Here is a 20,576-nt window from a genome sequence, read left to right as displayed (position 1 = left end):
CGCTAACAACACGAACAGCCCGACAAGACCAAAGCCAAACAGCAAATAGAGTAAAAGCCAACACAAGAAACAAACAAAAAAAAAACAACGGCCAAAACAATAAAAGCAAAAACATTGAAAACTGAATTTTACGATTTACGGTTGAGGCAGTGAATTTCACTTAAAACGCTTTTATTATGGTGAGCTGCCAGCCAGCAAATATAAAAAGCCAAACAGCGCGAGAGTGTGAGTGTGTGTGTCTCTCTCTCTCTCCCGCTCTGTGTGTGTGTGTGTGTGTGTGTGTGACGGTCTGTTAACTGCTCGCATTCAGGGCACGTTCCAGGCAACGTTGACGCTTCGCTTGCCAAATGGGCGCGAGGCAGAAGAAAACTTTGCTTTTTTCTCAAGCACACACACACGCACACACACACGTACTGATGTAATGTGTGTACCTGTAGTGCTGGCTCGTTTGACAACAGCTTAACAGCTACAACTACAACAACAACAAAAACAACAGTACAATGGGCAACACATGCCGTTTAAAAACAAATTATCGAACATGCAGCAGAAGCCTCCGCCTGTCATTCACAATGCCACACGCTAAAATAATAAGTACGTAAAAAGAAAGTAAACAGCAGAGAGCAAGAGAGAAGCAGGGCCAGCAGATAATAGACAATCAGCAAAATGTTTATAGACAGTCAATGATAGTGACAGGGCGAGAGGAGGGGGAGCACATATGTGCATATATATGTAGTTAAATTGACATGCGCCATGGGATATATTTACATGCGAGAACTGAGCGCAGATAACAACAATAAGAAAAGTTTGGGAGGAAGAAGAAGAGGAGAAGTAAATGCAGCTGAGTAAAAGATACTCAATGAAGGGAACTGTTTGGTAACTGTGAAGAGTTCAGATGGAGCGGAATAGACAAATAGCAGGGCAAGGGCTCAGGGGGGATACAGCGGAATTTAAGCGAAGAAACCCCTTATGAAATCTATGACAAAAAAAAAATGCATAAAAAATAAATCTAAAGAGAGTAACGACTGATTCAGTATAGGATAAGTTCAAAAACATATAGAAAGTGAGGAACGATTGATTCTGTACATACAATATATAATATATATAAAAAGTAAGGAACTTCTCATTCTTTACAGGATATATACAGTAGGGAACGATTCAGTCTGTAAAAGATGTATTTATAAGTAAAATATATATGTAGCAAGAAAACTTGATTCTGTACAGGGTATATTAACAGGTTAGGGCCCCCTAAACGTGACAAAAATAGGGCTCAGATTCCAGTCAGAAGATTCTTGTATATATCTGAATTAAATAGCTCAACTTAGTATCTTCTAATTAATAAGATAATTATATAAAAGAAATAATAAAATACATTATTATAACATAGTTCTTTTGAGCAGCTTCTATAACTATATCTCTTCTCGCATCTTAAGGCCATTTCGGATATTTCGTACCTCAAGTTCACTAAGTGCTAGTGCAACATTGCAACAACATCTAGCTGTTAACTAAATTAAATTTAATTACAATCTCGTGACCTTCCGTTTCCCAGATCTACATAGAGTTCAGCTTGTATACATCATGCCTGCATGCCAAGAGTATCTATGTATCTTGTATCTTTGTATCTATTACCTTTGTGAGCACTTATCTTTCGCATGGCTTTCTATCTACACATCTGCTTTAGAAAAAGAAACACACTTCAAAGTTCGCACAGACAACTTGCGTAAATTACTCAAATTTGTAATAAAAACATCGCTCGCACCTCTCGGCTGATATTTATTTCAGCGCTCGCAGCGGGAAGTTGCACAAAAAGCAAAAAACAACCTCCTTTGCTTAATGATTTTTTGGTGCTAAACATTTAAGTTTCATGATTTCCAGCCATGAATCTATACACAAGTACAAGGTTTTCATTTTATGCACTGCGAAAGGTCGTTTGCGTGCGATTACTCATACGCCGCGTGTTACGGATGAAATGAAGGCAGATAAAGGAGGAGCTGCTGCTGCTAAAGAAACTCATATCAATGGGCCGGGCATATTAAGCGGATTTCACTCCGTATATATATATATATATATATATATATATATATATATATATATATATATATATATAGATATGTATATATGTTGAGGGTGTAAAGGTTAAGAGGTGGGAGGGGGAAGCACAGCTGCCTTTTTCTCTATACAAATCAGAGAGCAAATACAATGAAGCCGACACATGATGCGATGCGCGATATCTCTGTGTGTGTGTGTGTGTAAGTGTGTGTATCTGTGTGAGTGTAAGTAAGTGTGTTTGTGTGTGAGTGTGTTGATAGTGGGCGACCTAAACGGAGGCAGTCAATTGAATGGACTCTCGGCTCTGGACACACACAAAAACACATATGCGGGCAGTTTGTGTGCAGAGAAAGAAACAGAGAATGCAGAGAGTAAAAAAGAGGGAGAGAGAAAAAGAGTAGGAAGTGTAAGAGGCCATTAGCTGCTTATCGCGCTTTGAGTAGCTACAGCAAATAGAGGCAACATCAGCAGCAGCAGCTTTCGAGCAGGAGGAGCTGGAGATGGAGCAGAAGCAGGAGCTGGGCCATCAAGTGTAAAGTTATCAAGTGCTGCCCGGGACAGGCGGCAGAGCCGTCGCTGTCAAGGGTTAAAGCCATAGACAACGTCGAGTGTTTGGCCATGGCTCGTGACATAAAATGTTATCAAAAAGGATTATGACAAGCGCACAGACCAAGTGTATCAGTTCCACAAAGAGGCGACTACTACACTGATATACACGTTGATATCGCTGACAGTTCACAAAAAGCAACAGAAACTGCAAAAACAACGCTCCATTAAATATTTACACAACAAAAGTGAAGAATCAACAATCGCATTGATAACTCAAGAGTTGCCTCCGGAGACGGCAGGGCAGGGCATAAGTGTCGCTCGGTTGTCGTCTTTCTGTTGAATAAATTGCACAAATCCGATTTGTTGCAAACTTAAATGTATGTGTCTTGATAGTTGACTGAGGCAATTAGTTTAATAGTTTTATGGAATTTAACAGCTTCATGTCAGCCATTTTTATGGAACTCGCAACTCAACACTTTTCCACACGGCAAGCTCTCAAAGAACCCGTCAACAACAAGCGGAAGAATGAGACTTCTGGAATGTGCCGGTATCATAAAGTTAAAAGTCGGAAAAAGAAAAATGAAAAACAAGACAAAAATAACCTATCTTGGCTGACCGAAGCTCAGATACCCTAACCTATGTAGCCTATAAAAAATATGTTTTGAATTTAAAAAGAAAATCCCATGATATGTAAAATTTCAGAAATTTTCAATTATTTTTTTAACTCTTTCTCTTTTAGCATGAGTTCCAAAATAAAATTTAAAAAAGAACCTTAGATATGTTTTCACTTCATATCTAAGTGTTATCTTTTCCAAGCAAAACATCATTTTTTAAATTTACTGAATTCGTTTTTTCTTTTAGAAATTTTCGAACAGTTTTGGGAAAATGTTGTGGACTGTTGAACATACCGTTTCTAACTAGAATATATGGAAGTTTGTCAAGCTTTGAGAAAGCTTTAATGAGATTGTATCTAAGCCAAATCTATGCCCAGCTGCAAGTAAAAGATTCTAGTTCTTATAGGTATATTGATCCGATTGCTGATGCTGATCAAAAATATATAAACTTTTGAATAGTAGCTTCGCATATTCCCTGACAAAATGAAGACAGCCTCTCTGCCCATTAAAACAGAGTCCAAAGTGAAGTGCAAGAACCCGACGCCCAGAGAGTAAAGAGTACCGAGTCCAGACAACACTTTTGATTCAGGTTCTGGTTATGTTGCGGGAATCGTGAGCGACACTTGATGCGCCCAGCAAATGAACAGCAGAGGAGACGGCGGGGCGGGGCGGGGCGCAGCTCAGCTTAATGCAATTTACTTAATGCCTGACAAACAGTGGCCCCCCATATCCCCGCCCCGCTTTGACGTGTCTGCTTATTAGTTCATAACTTTTATTATTGCCAGCGAATGAAGCAGTTGAGCTTGTCGAGCTTGTACATAATTGGAAAGAAAACCCGTTGAAATTGAAGCAACAGCAACAACAAATGCAACAAGAGCAACATCAACAACAACTAACAGCAATTAACGATAGTTAAACGCAGCACTGACAACAACAACAACAACAACAAAGTTGCAGCAACTCTTGCCAGTGGCTTCTGCAATAGCCTTGACAGAGCAAGAGAGAGAGAAGGAGAGAGCGAGAGCGAGAGTGTGCGCGAAAGAGACAGATGATAGTTGGCAAATGGAAGTTGCTTGCAACTTGTGTGACATTCTTTGCTTTGCAGCAAGTCGCATCCGCAGCTGTTGCTGCAACTGTTCAATAATGCAAAGAAAACATTTAAGTTGCAGCAACTTGGCGACTTGGCTGCAGCTGCCCCTACCCCCAGCCCCCAGCCCCGCCCCCAGCAGCCCCTTTCAGTGCTACAAAATAGTTTCTCAATTGCAAAATTTATGAGCTGCATTCACTGACAAAATCGTGTGGAAAATAACAATGAAATTGCCAAAAACGCAGCTCGGGGAAAAGAACTCGCCTGTTTTGCGCGGGAGCTGCGGCCAGAGTTGCCACGGCGGGAGTTGTCGTTGCATAAAAAGAAATTGCAATTTTCAAATAAATATGTATATACAGACAATTTGTTGGTTTTGTGAGTGACAGACGAACCAAGCTAAACGGCAGTTGGCCAACTTTGCTGCGAGCTAAACTTAAATATAGGTTACCAGGCACTTTGTCATGCAGTTTGCCAGGCACAAAGCGAAACATATTGAATGCTTCAAAAGTTAGCGAGTGAGAGAACTCAGTTTAATGCTTGATTGAGCAGGGAAAAACTTATATATAAAATTGTTGTGTGTAAAGTCGATTAGTTTCATATTTATTTACCAAGATATTTATTTGATATTTTTAACAGCCTTTGATCCCAATTGTAAGCTTGTGATTCCCCTTTAAATATAACCAGCGTATAAATTAAGGGTATATACTTCGGAGTATTTACTTACTGTGAGCTGAAAGATCAGCTTTATATGTCAGCCATATCCCATTAGAGTATTATTAAATCTAGGGCATGCATGAGTCGACTTGCCTGGGGAAAACTGGCCAGTTTTATTGCCCCATTCAAGCAAACTTGAATTTTATTCAAAGCTGGCCCTCCAGCGTATTAGGCAATCAATATCTATTCAGAAATATACGATTTTCGTGCCAAATATGGTCACACTGAACACTAATCTAATGCTGCCCATTATCGTGTCGAATAGCTGAGTAACCCAGTCTCTGTCTCTTTCGATTGCGACCGGGCAACAGCTGTTTGGCTCTTTGATCACATAATGCTCTGCACATAAAGCGGTTTTTTTTTTTTTTTTTTTTTGAAGACAAAGCTAAAACTTGTTTCTGAAACGCGAATATATCGAGAGGAGCAACAAAAACATCGGATTGTGGGCGTTGAGAGACAATTAGCCGCATGCCGCAACCCGAAACGGGTTTGGTGAGTCAACAACTATTCGCTAAACACGGTATCACAGTGGCGCCCCAACCAAGCATGACAGCAAAAAACCAAGCTAGTAAAGGTCGAGGCTGCTCGACTAGGCGATATCCTGCATACAGCTCGGAGCTAAGCCAAGTTCTGATGAAATATTGTATTTTATATTGAATTGATCTTCAAAGTTAAAACTGTTTAATTTGAATTTGCTATTGGGAAATTCTCTAGCTCCTATGTTTCCAGATATATCGATATTTATCGATTTAAAGGAAATGGAATAATTGGAAGAATAATCTATTGAATAAGATCTGTTCCACTTATATTCGCTAGATATGCTACATTTTGATTATGCAGCTTCTATGATCTATGATCTAAGAGAAATATTTCAGAATTCTTGGGTAAAATCGATATATATAGATTTCTAGAAAATGACAGAAGTGAGAGCACGCATTTATAAAGACAAACCTGTTTAATTTTGTCAAATTTGTATTCGTCAGCTTTCAGAGATGTGTTAAAGAAAAAACTTGGAAAAAATCAAAATATATCGATCTAAAAGAACTTGAAGAAATCAAAACGCTTTGCTTTGCGTACAAATTACGAAATGTGTCTGTTGCTAATCTCCGAGATCATACAGACATGCATAGCTTGATCAAAAATATACTACATATTTGGTGGGCGATATTTCCTGCCTGCCCGACATACATTATACCCAGTTCTAATCATTCTCAATGTACACAGGGTACTTAAACAAGAACTATGGAATTTGAAAAAGGCAAATGCACAATGTTCGCCCCACAAAGGCGCCCAAATAGCGCACCGCAGAGTGGATTGCATGGGGGCAACAGGCGTATTAGCGTGCACACTTTGGATTATATACCATTTATTTCATCTTCCGTTTCGGCTGTCTGTCTGGCTGACTGTCTGTCTGCCGCTGGGTCTGTCTCTCCAACTGTCAGTCACAGTCAGTTTCAGCTGCTGCATTCAATTAACATGGACAGCTGACTGGCTGGCCGTGAAGGGGGAGGCTGGGGCTGGGGCTGGGACTGTGGGAGCTGCTGCTCCAGAATGCAGTTCCCAAATGTTTGACCATTAAATGCTTTGGCAAATGACTCAACATTGACAGTTCTGTTGTTTCGCTGCAAACATTTGTTTTCCATTTTTTTTCGCCCTCTCTCTTTTTGCAAACCGAACGCAGTTTTCAGTTTTCAGTGTGACCAGCAGTGTGTTTTTTTTATTGTTTAGTTTGAACCCCTTTGGCATTTATGCCATTGCGTTTCGGTGTGTTTGAATTGTTTTTGACGCAGCGTTGGCAGCTTTGACAGCTCCCTGAATAACTGCGGGCAAATTTCAAAATATTCTCACCGTTTTTTTTCTTTTTGTTTGTGTGTTTTCTATTTTTCTTTTTTTTTAGCCGTAGTCGTAGTCGTCGGTTGTCTAATATTGTCTATTGGTTTTATAAACTTTTATTTTGCGAGTCTATCAAAGCGCTTCACGTGCAGCAAATGTGTTTAACGCAGAAAACTTTTGCAACTAGATTCAAATTTCCACAGTCGGCGAGAACTTTGTCATAACTTTTGCAGCCAGTTTATGGCTTGCTGTGAAGCTAATAAAGTTTTCAAATTGCGTTTGAGTTTTGGCAGTTTCTCATTTGCGTTTAATCTTTGGTGCTTAAAGCGAGCGAAAATTAAGCTAAAAATTCTACAAAAATCGGTAAAAGTAAAGATCAAGCGTAAATATGCTCCAAATAATAATAATACTATATTAAGAATATAAATTGGAATGTCTTATAGCGAAAGACAGTCAGCGCAAAGCTTACGAATGCCACACAAAGAGGAAACGAAAAAGGAATGGCGCTCTTCTGCTACGTTAACTAAGGAAATAACTTCATTGAAATATAAGATATTTATCATTAAAGCGTGCGAATATTGGGCTACAAATTCTACAAAAATCAGAAAAAGAGACGACTCTCTCTTCTTTTCAAACATATCCAAGTGCAGCCAGTGCAACGCTTACGAACGTCACACAAAGCGGAAAGACAAATGCGCTCTTCTAAGCCTAAGATCAGGCTTATTAGCTAAGAAAATAATTGCATTTCCAAGGAGGAAGTACTATTTATAAGGCCAGATGCCTTATAAGCACTATTCGCATCAAGCTAATGCACTTACTGCCAATGTCAAATGGCAAACGATTTGCATAGCTAAGAGCTAAGGCTTTTAATATTGTATCCAAGGTAATCTTTTCATCTGATTTATTAGCTATTCTTCGCTACGCTCAAGTGCTTGGCAAAGCGCAGTTTCTCAACTTTAGCTTGAGAATCATTATTGTGCATGATTCATGCGCGACATTTTCTCATTGCTCAATGCAACGCCCAACTTTATGTAGCCATTGTAAATTTCATATACATATATATATATATATATTTATATATATATATTTATATATATATATCCATTGTACGTCAACTGCACCCACACACTTAACTATATGGTCTGTTGTGCTTCTGTTGTCAGCTATTTTATATATATTTTTATTTTTTTTTCTGTGCTCTGTTTTCTCTTATTTTTCGTAGCCCATTTATGGTTAGCTTTTGTTGCTGATTTATTGTAGTTTAGCTTTTGTTTCCAGTTTTTACTCTCTTTTTTTTTTGGGGAAAAATTAATAAATATTTTGTGGTGGGTGGACAAAGTTGAAAGTGCACTTTTGGCGAAAGAAAAAAAAAAACGTTTACATTTATCGATAACTCGGTACTCACTTAATCTGCCAAAGCTGTGCGATAGCCTCTTTTTGAGCTTCTGCAGGGCGCCGCCTTTTTTCTCGCGCATTGTGACGCCTGAAATGAATCGAGAATGTAAAACATTAATATACATACATAAAAGATTGGTTTAATAAAATTTAAACAGATGTTTATTTATGGAAAGCTGACACAACAAATTAACATAAATCAGTGGAGCGTGGTGTGCCATAATAATAAATAGATAAGTGCGTAGCCCCACGGTTGACCCCAGTCGCGTTAGGCAGGGCTAGGCCTGGGGCGACAACAGCTTCAACGACACGCACAATTCCAAATGAAAAGCCAATTTACATCGTAAAATTCGAATGAAAAACTACTCCAAAATAGAAATGCACTCTCCGCTGATGCGTCTGTGGAGCGCTAAGGGCGGGCCCGGCCCGGGAAGGCGCCTTCTCTAACTTATTGTGGGACGGCAGTTCCTATATATATATGTATATATATGGTATATGGATATTGGGGCACTTATGTGCTCGTAATTGAGTTGTATAATTCCGTTGTTATTACATGCACTGCTTTTATTGTTTTAGTTGTTGTTGACCAGCGCATTTAACAAAGTTATTTCAGCGTCCAGTGAACCATGCAAATTGTGGCAAAGTTTTTACGCCACATATTTATAGGGCTTAGTTGTTGTATCAGCTGTTTTGGCAGTTATATTTGCTGTTCTTGTTGCTGTTTAGCTGCTTTGTTGATTGGCATAATGATTTGGTTAACAAACTGTGCTAGCTGCACAATCAAATTGTTGTTTAGCAAAGTTAACAAAGTTGGTTTTTTATCAACTGCTGCAAAACTATTGAACATATCGAATGTTCCTTTTTTTTCATATTGCATTCGCAACATTTGTTCTTTGTTTTAACTGTTGTGGTTTTTAATATATATTAAAGTTCCCGTCTGGAATTTGAACTCATATGCGTCTAATCTAAACCAAATTTCTATGTGGCTTGGCTTTTTGTGCATTAGCTTCATGTTTTTTTGGCGATATTTATTTATTAAGACTTATGGAATATCGGACTCAACTGATTTTTGTCAAAAGTCATGCAAAAGCTGTGGACTTTGAAGCTCACAGGTCTCTACCAAAGTCCATTGATTGTTCGATTGAGATGCTAATCTTCTTAACCTTCATATATCCAACTTCATTATAAACTTTGAAACAATTTTGTAAGCCTAAGCAATGCGAACTGGTTTTCAGCTTTTTATATATGCTACCTCTCAACTGCATTCCATACAAGTTTGGGCCAGGAAATTGGCACTTGAAAAGTCATTTATCAAACTCTGCCACTTTGAATATGACCACCAAAAACTGACATTGATGAGAATGATGCCACATGATGTTGCATGGCCCCGCGGCAGACTCGTTGACCCATCGACAGTCTGGCACCTTGGCTGGCCCCCACCCATTTAACTGGCGGCCAACAGCCGACACCAGCAATTAAATCTACAAATATTTTCTGTGGAAAATACATATTTTTTTCCAGTACTAAATCATTGGATAAGTATCTCTTCAGTGTCTCGCCATATCTATAGCCCACTGTTATTGTAGCGTCTACTGTTGTTGTTGTTGTTGTCAAAAGCAATTTGGTATAACAACAATGCGAACAAGTCGAGCAAAGCAATTTATGGCATAAATTCATATATATAAATGTATATAGATAGATGCACACGCACACACACACAAATGTATGTAAAACTCGGCACTTCAACTCAATTAAAGGCACACTCTCATAACCATAAGCTCATGTTGCTGTTGTTGTTGACTTTAAAACTACCATCCAAAATCATAAGCCAACCCAACAAATAAGAGTGTTCTCTAGTCGAGAGTGTTCGACTAGGCGATATGCTACTCGGAATTGACTCAATACAAAAAAAAGTACTCGAAATCATCTCGAATAACACAAAGGTTCACTTGTAAATTATATAAAGTTCAGCAAAAAAATCATTAAAATAGGCAAGTCCTACTTGAATTCATGAAAATCGCGTAGAGAGGCGATACAGGACGTACAGGCGGAGGGAGTGAGAGTAAGGCTTAAAGGAACAAAGAAGCCAAGAAAATAGGAGTGAAGAGAGAAAGAACGAGAATACGGGTGATGAGTAAGAGAGAGAAACGGCTTACAAAAAGAAATGGAAAGGGAAGAAGAGAGAACACTATCCGCTACATTCAATAATAATATCAAAATCATATGATCATATCTTGTGCTTATGAAAATCGCATAGAAGGGCGATCCAAATTTTTGAGCGGAAAAATGCACTTAAATAAATAAAGCTTGATTTATATTTAGAAAACACAATAAAACAAAATATAGAATACATTATCTAAATACCTACAGACAAAATGGGGTAACATCTATTCAACCAGCTTTTGTTATACCCGAAATGAGGCAGTTTTAAGGGGCAACGAGTATTGGTATTAACGAGCACAACTTACTAAAAACAACTGCAATTTGAAGCTTTGCTATGTAAGTGCTCGAAAACAGATTATGATCCTTGGGGCTGGGTAAATGCACGAATGTGAGCGCTGTCAACGCGCCCGGTTGCATACAAATTGCAGGCACTGTGCTTGTTGTTGTTGTTGTTGTTATTGTTGCTGGCATCGAATGCAATATGCAAATAGAGAAAACGGCGCCAGGCGAACAGTTTTGTGCATCTGACAAATTGTTTTAAAGCCGCCATTTAGAAGCCAGACGCCCAATTTCGAGTTTCAACAATTGCATTTGGCATTACATTAAATGGGGCTGGCAGTTGTAGTCGTTGTTTTTAAAAGCCCATTAAAGTTGTTTGAGATGCACAAAAGTTTGCTTTTTTCCCTCTGCTGTTGTTGTTGTTGTGCAAATAAAAGGCAAACAAGCGAAATGAGTCGCAACTCGCTCGCTGCAAGTGGAAGAAGAAGTTGCATCAACGAGAAACTTATTTAATTAAGACTGCAAAAGGCGCTGCAAACTTTGAGCAGATGCTTCAATTGCAGTTGTCGCTGCTGCTGCTGCCTCTGCTTGTTGCATTAATGAGTGAAGCACACACACACACACAGAGACACACACTCGCACACACACCCTTGCCTCGCATCAAAATCAAACTTTGCTATTGGCATCAATGTCAAAGGCAGACAAATTTCTGTTGACAGTTTGTCGAGTTCAATACCCACCCTTCCCCTACCCCACCCCACCCTTCACGACCTCCCACTTGTGCTTGTGGGCGTGGCATGCCGAAAATAACAGAGACACGCGAACACAACATAATTCGCACCACTTTTGTCAACCAATTAGCGCCAGACAAAAGCGCCAATTGACCATAATCAAATGCCTGGTCCGTTATATGCGAGTATTTACTGTTGGCCAACAAACAAAAAGAGCTGCACGCGAATTAATTACAAGTTTACGGAAATGAAAAGTGCTTCAAGTCATATGATTATTTGCGACTAGACATGACTTTTAGGCATTTCGAATGAATACAATTAAGTTTTTCCCAGTCGAAGTTCGGGGTACGAAGCGCAGGATGAATCATTGTCTTATTTTTCGAACAATTCTTCCCTTAGAGCTATAGAACATAGTACACTGCGATATTAATAAGACTTAGCTTCCTATCGCAGATATATGATATAGTGTTCCGATCCGGCAGATTCCGATATATTTACTGCCTGCAACAGAAAGACGGACCTATGCTAGGTTTCAAGACGATTTCTAACTGAGGAACTAGTTCGCATAGAAACAGACAGACAGATCAAACGCGGCTGTTGATGCTGATCTAGAATATATATATATTTTATGGGGTCGGAGATGTCTTCTTCTATGCGTCGCACATTTCATGACAAAATTATAATAGAGCCTACAAGGGTATACAAATTAATTTGAAGCAAATTTGCAGAAAGAAAGCAAAGAGCAAATACTCTATAGTATATGAAAAGAACTAGTCTATGAGAAAAGTTCATATGGCAAAGAATTGTTCTAGAAAGTGTAAAGTATTTGATATATGCTCGTATTATATATATCTCAATCTTTTCTTACACAATCCCTATATATATATGAAAGTGTCTCATCATGATATTCGCTTTGTTATCTAAAAAATGCGTTCGTTTATTGTTAATAAACGATTAAAATATTAACAACATTATAATCTGTAGTCCCTGAACTTATAACATATAAATGTATTTATTTTATATTTATCAGCTGTGAGTCAAGTTGATAAAAGTTGTGAAATGAATAATATTGTGAATAATATTGTGACTAAGTCAATGTGAGCTGAATGGGCTTAACAATTTTTGATTTAGTCTGTTCAATTAGGTATATTTAACGAAATGTCAAAAACCATATGAAAAGTCGAGCAGGCATTCTCGAAAAATTGAGGCAGGCAGCGAAATTTATTATACAGCAACAAAGTGACATGAAATGAAATTCTGAGCACTTTTCAAATATCTTGTTAATGACGTAATTACCTCACTAAGCAAGCAAAGGGGGGGGGGGGGGGGGGGGGGTAGGGGAAAGGGGCAGCTGGTGACATGTTGCCGTGTGGCGTGCCACACGACGTATACGTGACATTTTGGCCATGCCATGCAAGCGCACGCTCGTTGCTCATGCAGCAGCCGTTCCCCTACCCCTGCCCCCCTCCCCCTCCCGCCATCAACCGCATCCCACAAGCACACACCCCCTGCGTGCTGATGCGTCTGTCTGTCTGTATGTTTGTGGGCGCCTGGCCAAGTGAAAATCCGTTGCATGAGAAAATAGATTTTGTGTAGAAAATGTTCATGCGAAATATTTTGACACTTGGCGACAGCAGCTGACTAATTGCGAGAGTCTGGAGAGCGGCCTTTCTCTCTCTCTCTTTCTCTCACTCTCTCTCTCTCATTCTTGGCCAAAAATAGCGCATTGGCCAAAGGTTTAAAGTGCAGGCCGGCGGACAGCTGACGGAACCGATGCCCCGCCCGGAATGATTGAATGGCTTATAAATGACGTGAACAATTTGCCCGTTGGCGACAACTCTGGCAGCCGCACGAAAATAGCAGAGTTGACGCCCGGTCAGATACGCAACACGCTTTTGCAACACTGGCTGACGGCACGTGCATTTTTGAAGGCGCTGCCGAAAATCGATGCGTCTGCTGCCACGACCCTTGGCACCTGGCCGAACTGTCAGGTGAACTGTCAATGGACGCGAACAAAGGCTGGATGCTGGATGCAGGATACAGGATAATTGATAAGCCTGCGGCATGTAAGCAGCTGTCCAACGGGGATTGATAAATGTCAATGCACACATCCACACACACACACACACAGGCACACACACAACACACACACACACAGCCAAACACAATCGCATTAAAATTCAATAAAATGCAAAAATAATTAATGACAAATTTTGTACAATAATTTGCATAAGCCTTTCCAGGCGCATTAAATGGTTGTGCGTGTGTGTTTATTATGCAATATTAATTAAATCGCATTTACAAGCAATTCCATGAAAATAGAAAATATTAAATGCGCACAAATATAAAGCAAAGCCAAAGCTGCATTTTTGCGTATTAAACAAGCGAGTGAAAGGTTAAATCTGGCCAAGGTTAAAAAAATTTAGCAAATATATGAAATTAAATAAATTTGTAACAAAAACTCAGAATTCAATAAGAAATAAGAACAAAAGCATGTTAATCATAATAAAAATAAATGGAGCTGTACATTTAAAAATGTTATCAAATAAAATATTTTTATAATTGCCGCAAATATATTAAAAAAAAAACTCAAATTAATAAAAAATAAATATTTTACACGTTAATCATAATAACAAATCGAAAGAAAAATAAGTTTAAATCGAGGATTATGTCCAAGCAAAAAAATGTGTAAAAAACTCAGAATTGCTAAAAAAAAAAATGTATTAAAAATTATGTAATAAAAATGCAAAAAATGTGACTTGGCTGACAACAAATCAAATTAAAGTAATGTTAGTAATACTTTATGGTTTATTCATATTTTTAATTAAATCCGAGTTTATAATTATGTTACATTAAAAAATACATTTTTTAAATATATTTTTTATTTATTAAATACAATAATTTTATGCATTATCAGAAACAATAATTATTATGTTAAATGATAAAGCGGAAAATCCTTATTAATTTCAATCTTGTATAACTTTTCAAGAAAAATACAACATTCACCTCTTCCAATTAAAGCATCAATTATTATTCCTGCTAGTTCTGACTATCGAGGTTTTACTGTGCCATTAAAGAGTCCGCGCCAAGCACAATCTTATCAATCAACGCTGCCATTCGCACCCCTTCACAAGTCGTAAAATGAAGAGACCGTGAAGAGAAATATTTCAAAAATCTATCCAAAAGACATTAAGCCAAATAAACAGATTGAAGAGCTCAGCGGAACGGAAGCGGGGGGCTGAGCCAATGCCAAATCATTTAGCATCTAGATTTAGCAAAATGATTTTTGTTTTATGCAAAACACGTTTGTACAAAGTACAAGTTTTATTAGCATATAGAACTATTTTTTATCGCTGCAAAGAAATCGCATCAAATTATCGTCAGGCGATTGAGAAATGGCAGCCCGTGAAATTGGGGCGTGTGCGATAAGGCAGGACAAGGTCTCATTCCCGCAAGAATACAAGAAAGAAAAAAAACACACACATCAAATTAGTCAACCAGTTGCATGTGAGGCGGCCCGAGCCACGCCCCGTTTTCTGTTTTTGCTTTTTTATGGTATTGCCCACCTGTTTTAATAGTCGTCGCACACGACAGACAGCCAAGTTTTTGGCCAAATTGCGTGCCTGTTGGCCGTTAATCAAGTTGCCAAATCGCCAAATACGAGGCGAAACTTAATTAAAATTTACAAAAAATAAAACAATAACAATAACAATAATAATAATAGTAATATATGTAACAGCAACTGGCAAAATCCTAATTACTTTCAGCCATAGTTGACTTTCTAATTGATTTAGCCATCAATATATGGACAGCCTTACACAATCCGAAAAAAAACTAAAACAAAAGCTAAAGCCAAGCAAATAAATAAACAACAAAACGTCTCGGGTTCTGTATGCGTAATTTGCCGAAGGCGGCTTTAACTAATTACAGCCAGTCGACTTCTAATTAAACTGTATTCAGCCAGTTGTAGCAAAAGCAAAACTAAACTAAACAAGTTCCTGTGTCGCCCAATAAATCAAGCTCAAATCGCACAGGCGAGGGTCGAACAAAACGTTTACGAACGGGAGATTGAAAGAGAGCTAAAAAGTAAAGAAGTAAGAGATTCGAAAACAGTTAAACCTTTACGAATGCAACACAAAGAAGAATACGAACTAACGGTAAACTAGGAGTACGATTTTCTGAGAGTGCAGCCAGTAGAACGTTGACGAAGATCACAGTAAATATGCGAGAGAGTGGTAAGAACAAGCACAATAAAATGTTTACGAATGCGACACAAAAAAGAACTGAAGCATTAGACAGCGAACGATTTTTGTGAAAGTGCAGCCAGTAAAACGTTTACGAATGCAGCACAAAGAGGAATGCAAATATATGTTTATTTGCATATGTACAATCAGGCACGTGTGGAAAAGGAAAGATAATGAAAGAGGGAAAGAAAAGTTGTGTTGGAGACAACAAGCACGAAAGTCAACTGTTACGCTTGACGAATTTAACAACATCTCATTTGTACAAAAGAAACATAAATAACTGCGACAGTGAGAGAGAAAGTGTCAAGTGATGCCAGCTTATGTCACAATATACAATTACTGAAAGGAAAGAAATGTTTTAAGTGTCACGCATATTTCTTTACATCAACTGAAAGCAAATTGAATACATTTCAGAGCAACTTCTTGAACGCACCTCGCAGTCAGCTTCGCCAGTTCCTAGTCGGATAATTGTAATGAATTCTGATTACAATGTTTGCTGTCTGCTTTGATAACGGAAGTGTTTTTGGTATTATGTTCTCGCCAGACGTATTTACGTATATTATGTATTCTGCTTATCGTACGCATACATAAAGCTGATTAAACAACTGATTTAACAGCTGATTAGGGCAGCGCACTTTGCATGTGCTTTGCCCCGCAACAGAGTAGAGAAAAGACTGAGATGCCAGCTCAACTCTGACGAGGTGCTGGCTTTGGGTCAATGTTCTAATAAAAAGTTCAATTTAACTTGAATTAATTTCAATTGCACACAACAACAATAAAAACAACAACAACAAGGGGAAGAAGTGCCATTAAAATTGAGCGTTCGGTTCGAAGTCTTTAAGCCGGTTCCAGCACAGATGAGAGTTATGGCAACAAAGGGAGGGGCAGAGCGAGAGGGATAGTGTGTGAGAGAGAGAGAGAGGGAGAGATTGCTGCAGGCTTATTGCCAATTCGTGCATAAAATATTTATTCCAATTGCAGCATAATATTTGTATTTTTCTTATTTTTTTTTGTTTTCAATTAAATGCAGTTTCGTTTCCAGTTTGTTTCATTCCATTCCATTCCGTTGCGCTGAAATATTTCATCTGGTTTTTTTTCAACTGTCGACGTGTCAAAATATTTGCGCTTAATTTAAATAAAGTTTACTTTGATGCATGACGTTTGCCTGCGCCCTCTGCCCCTCTGGCCCTCCCCCTCTGTCTGCCATTTAATATTTGTTCAGCATTTTAAATAGGCTTTTACGCATATTTTACAATATTTATTTGGGCGCATGCATTTATGTTTTCTTTATGGAAAAATAAAACACACATTTCACGCTCTGGCAGAAACAAAATCTTTTGATGTTGGAATTTTCGGGCATTAAACTGTTAACAATTAAATAGTTCAAGAGATTTGTGTCCACTTTTCGAGAAACTAATGAGCCCTTGTCAGGCAATATAATTGAATATTATTGTGCATTGATTAAATTATTTTTAAAATATTTATGCTATAATTAAGGATTATAAAGATTTTGTGGCTTAGGGAAAATCTGTGAAAATTAGGCTTTTGCTATAAATTTAAGTATGGAAATTTGTACAAAAATTTCCTTTATTTATTTTAGATATTTTACTTAAAAAGTCTTTGGCTGTGTTTAATCAAAAATAGCTCAAAATCCATCAATATGAATAATATTTTAATAACATGTTCTCAATTCTTGATTTTTTATTCAAAAATTTACTCAAAAAGTGCGCTCGGCATAAAATATTATTACGGAAAAAACTTGCAATAAATATCTTTAAATACTTTCAATTATTTATGATTATTTTTGTTTTAAGTTTAATGAATACACTTTCATAATGCCGGGCTCAAAATAAAGAGAAATTCGCAAAATAATTTGCATTTTTTAATTTAAATCTCGCACGATTAAGCATATTCAACATTCAAGTTAATTACGCCGGAATAAATCGCAATTTAATAGGAAAAAGAAAAAAAGCTCGCATAAAGCAGAGTAAAGTTTACTTTAACAAAAAACAATAAATGTTCGCCAACTATTTATTTTATAACAATTAGAGGCAATGAAATTTTGAGAAAACTTTTCCATGCACAATAAACACACTTCTCGCACCCTTCGGAAAATAAACAAAATGTTTGTTTATTGTAAGCGAAAAGCAGAAAAAAAAAAGTGAAAAGAAATCAAAAGAGGAAAATTATTGCTAAAAATAAAACTTGAAGGGGATCGGAATCGGGAATTCTATAAACCGAAAATCTATAAATAAAAATATCAAATTATATTTAATACTTGTCTAAACAAATCGCTGCCTCGAGTCGGGCATCAAGTTTAATTATTGTTTACATAAAACATTCCACATTTCTCCAGCTTTTTTTTTTTTATTTATTTATTTTTTTTTATATTTTTGTTGCGGCTGTAAATCAAGCGTAAATATAATTAAGCAAAACAAACAGCCAAAGTGTTGTGAGTTGCGAGTTCATCTTGAGATGATTTTCATGCACTTTTCCAACACTCAAAGCGGGTCTTATAAACTTGACGTGGAATATGTAACGCGCAGAAGAAGAAGACACTGGATCGAAGCACCTCCATAGAATATATACTATAAATCGAAAAGTTAGTTTGAAAAAAAGCTCTTGTGTATGTCTTTTTATAGTAAGACTTTTCTTCAAAGAAGAACTTACTTTATTTATATATATATATATATACTAAAATTTATATATATCTTGATCCAATTTGAGATTGATTCATTATGCATTATCTTAATCCCATAAATATTCGAGAAAACAGTCGAAAAATAGCTTCTTTTTATTAAAGTTATTTTCAGGACACTCTGGTTAGGGTATTTAAACTTCGACATGCTCACATGAGAGCCTTTCTATATTGTCATACTTTTGTAAAGGGTTTCAAATAAAGGGTTTAATTTGTATGTCAAACTCTTTCCTCCTCTTCTCTCTATATATCTTCTTCCTCTTCTTATATATATGCATAATTCTAACCACATCGGACGAATCTATATCATATATCTGCCATAGAAAAGAACAGTCGAAAATTGGAAAAACCTTGCTGTTTATCAAGCTATATATATAAAGCAAATCTTATCAAGATCGCATGATCATGATCAAGATCATATAGCTCCATAGGAAGAATCGGTCTAATAAAGAGTTTTTGTATAAACTATTCCGTTTCAACATTTACTTCTCTTTCATTTCCATTTGCATTTTCTCAAGACAAATCTCTGCAAGGGTATTTAATCTTCGGCTAGCCGAAAAAAATAAAGATCTTAACTTAATTTTGAGTAAAAACTTGTGAATACGCACCACCGCCAAAATTGTTGTTGTTCAGCTTCGTGGGTTGATTTATTAATTCGGCAATTTTGAGGCCGTTTTTTTTCTCAAAGCTGTCGTTAAAAATTTAATCTTATTTTTTTAGCAGCTATTCAACTGCTTTTTGTTGATTGTTTTTTTTTTTTGTGCTTTTCTTTGTTTTTTCTCAAACACTTTTGTTTATGGCAAACATTTTGCTGCTGCGTTGATTATTATTTGCTAAAAGTTAATAATTCTGCACACTTTATGGCACTTTTTTTACTATACATATATATGTGTGTGTATATATATGTGTGTGTGTATATATGGCATATATATATTGGATTTATGCTGTGTTATCGGCCGATTTGTGAAGGCTCAAAGTCTCAAACGAGGTCAAACTTTTATCTGCGAGACGAAACAACAATAAATATTGCGACCACAGACAACAACAACAACAACAACAACAAAAGACAACAAAAGACAACCCCAAGTGGCAAGTTTGTGTTGTTTTTGTTTGGGGTGGTTGTTGTTGCTGTTAAGGGTGCTTTCTTTTAGCCGTTATAATCTCCCGATGTGCTTAGCAGCTCATCAAATCAAATAGCAACAAAAGCGTTAAAAAACGTAAGACATAAAAAAATCGGAACGCTGCACTAACAACACACGAGGTTAAGAGTTCAACTTGAAAGCAAACACTTTGACATTTAACTTGAAACGAAGACGAAGACGACGACGTCAACAGCGACGTTGACAGCGACGCGCGCGTTGTTAAAGGCAATTTCTGTTACGCTATTTTCATGGGATAAACCAAAGTCGTAGCCGAATGTCGTTGTCGTTGCCGTTGCCGGTGCGGGAGCTGCACAACCTGCCGCGTTGAGTTTCGCACACGAAATGAGGTCAACAAGATACTACGTTACGTTACGTTTTTACGTTTCGGCAAGCAAAGCCCAACATGAAAGTAGCGCAAGGGCGCCACCTGCTTTGGGGTGGCTGGCAATTGCAGCACAGGCAAAGAACGAACGAGAGAGACCGAGAGAGAGAGCGCGTGCCTTCGTGAGTGCTCTCTTACGTTCCACACACGCCACGCCGGCTTGGCGTGCGTGCGTGTCTGCCTGCGTAACACACTCGACGGCGGCGCTCTCTCACGCTCGCTCTTCGATGGAATTCCTTTTCTCTTTCTGTTGCGCCCGGGCAAGCGTAGCGTCTTTTTAGCGGCTTTGATTATTACGTCGTACAAACACAATGTTGATTACATATTGGTCGAGTAGGTCGTGTAACTAGCTTGTCGGCAAGGCGGAGAGAAAGAGAGAGGGAGCGGGGGGGGGGGGGGGTGTCTATAATGTTGTTATACTTCTGGGTCAAAGGCACGTCGTAAAAAGTAGAAACTCAATTGATAAGCCATAAAATGCGCCCGCTCGCCAAGCTGCGTTATGTTGCACACAGTTTGACAGGCACTACGCAAGTATTTGCGTCACAAGCCGCATGCAAATTGCATGCGAGCCAACTTTTCAGCCGCCAGATAAGAATCTAGATAACGCTTTTTACTAACTGGGTCAAATCTGGGCTGTTTTTTTTTTTGTACTAAAATCTAAAGATGAACTTTTTTTCTTTGAACTTGTTCTTCGCTAGC

The 20,576-nt window shown here is 37.8% G+C and overlaps 1 protein-coding gene across 4 annotated transcripts in view; it reads right to left on the bottom strand.

Annotated features, from left to right (window-relative positions):
• LOC115767143 (cyclin-dependent kinase 14) overlaps nucleotides 1–19,087 on the bottom strand; it is a 79,758-nt gene extending 60,671 nt beyond the window's left edge. For 3 of the 4 annotated variants that reach the window (XR_004018353.1, XM_030711307.1, XM_030711309.1), the window contains exons 1-2: nucleotides 18,962–19,087; nucleotides 8,249–8,326 (exon numbers count right to left, since the gene is read on the bottom strand). Coding sequence is in view for 3 of the 4 variants with exons in the window: in XM_030711307.1 (XP_030567167.1) it covers nucleotides 8,249–8,318 (70 nt within the window). In the remaining variant the exon portion in view is untranslated. Of the gene's footprint in view, nucleotides 1–8,248; nucleotides 8,327–8,791; nucleotides 8,808–18,961 lie in introns of those variants that run through there. The other variant, XM_030711308.1, reaches the window with a different exon arrangement.
• Nucleotides 19,088–20,576: the final 1,489 nt, after the last annotated feature.

Source organism: Drosophila novamexicana, unplaced genomic scaffold (genome assembly GCF_003285875.2).
Source record: "Drosophila novamexicana strain 15010-1031.04,08,12 unplaced genomic scaffold, DnovRS2.1 tig00001340-arrow-arrow-pilon, whole genome shotgun sequence".
Taxonomy (NCBI): domain Eukaryota; kingdom Metazoa; phylum Arthropoda; class Insecta; order Diptera; family Drosophilidae; genus Drosophila; species Drosophila novamexicana.
This window is presented reverse-complemented; position numbering and strand designations above follow the sequence as displayed.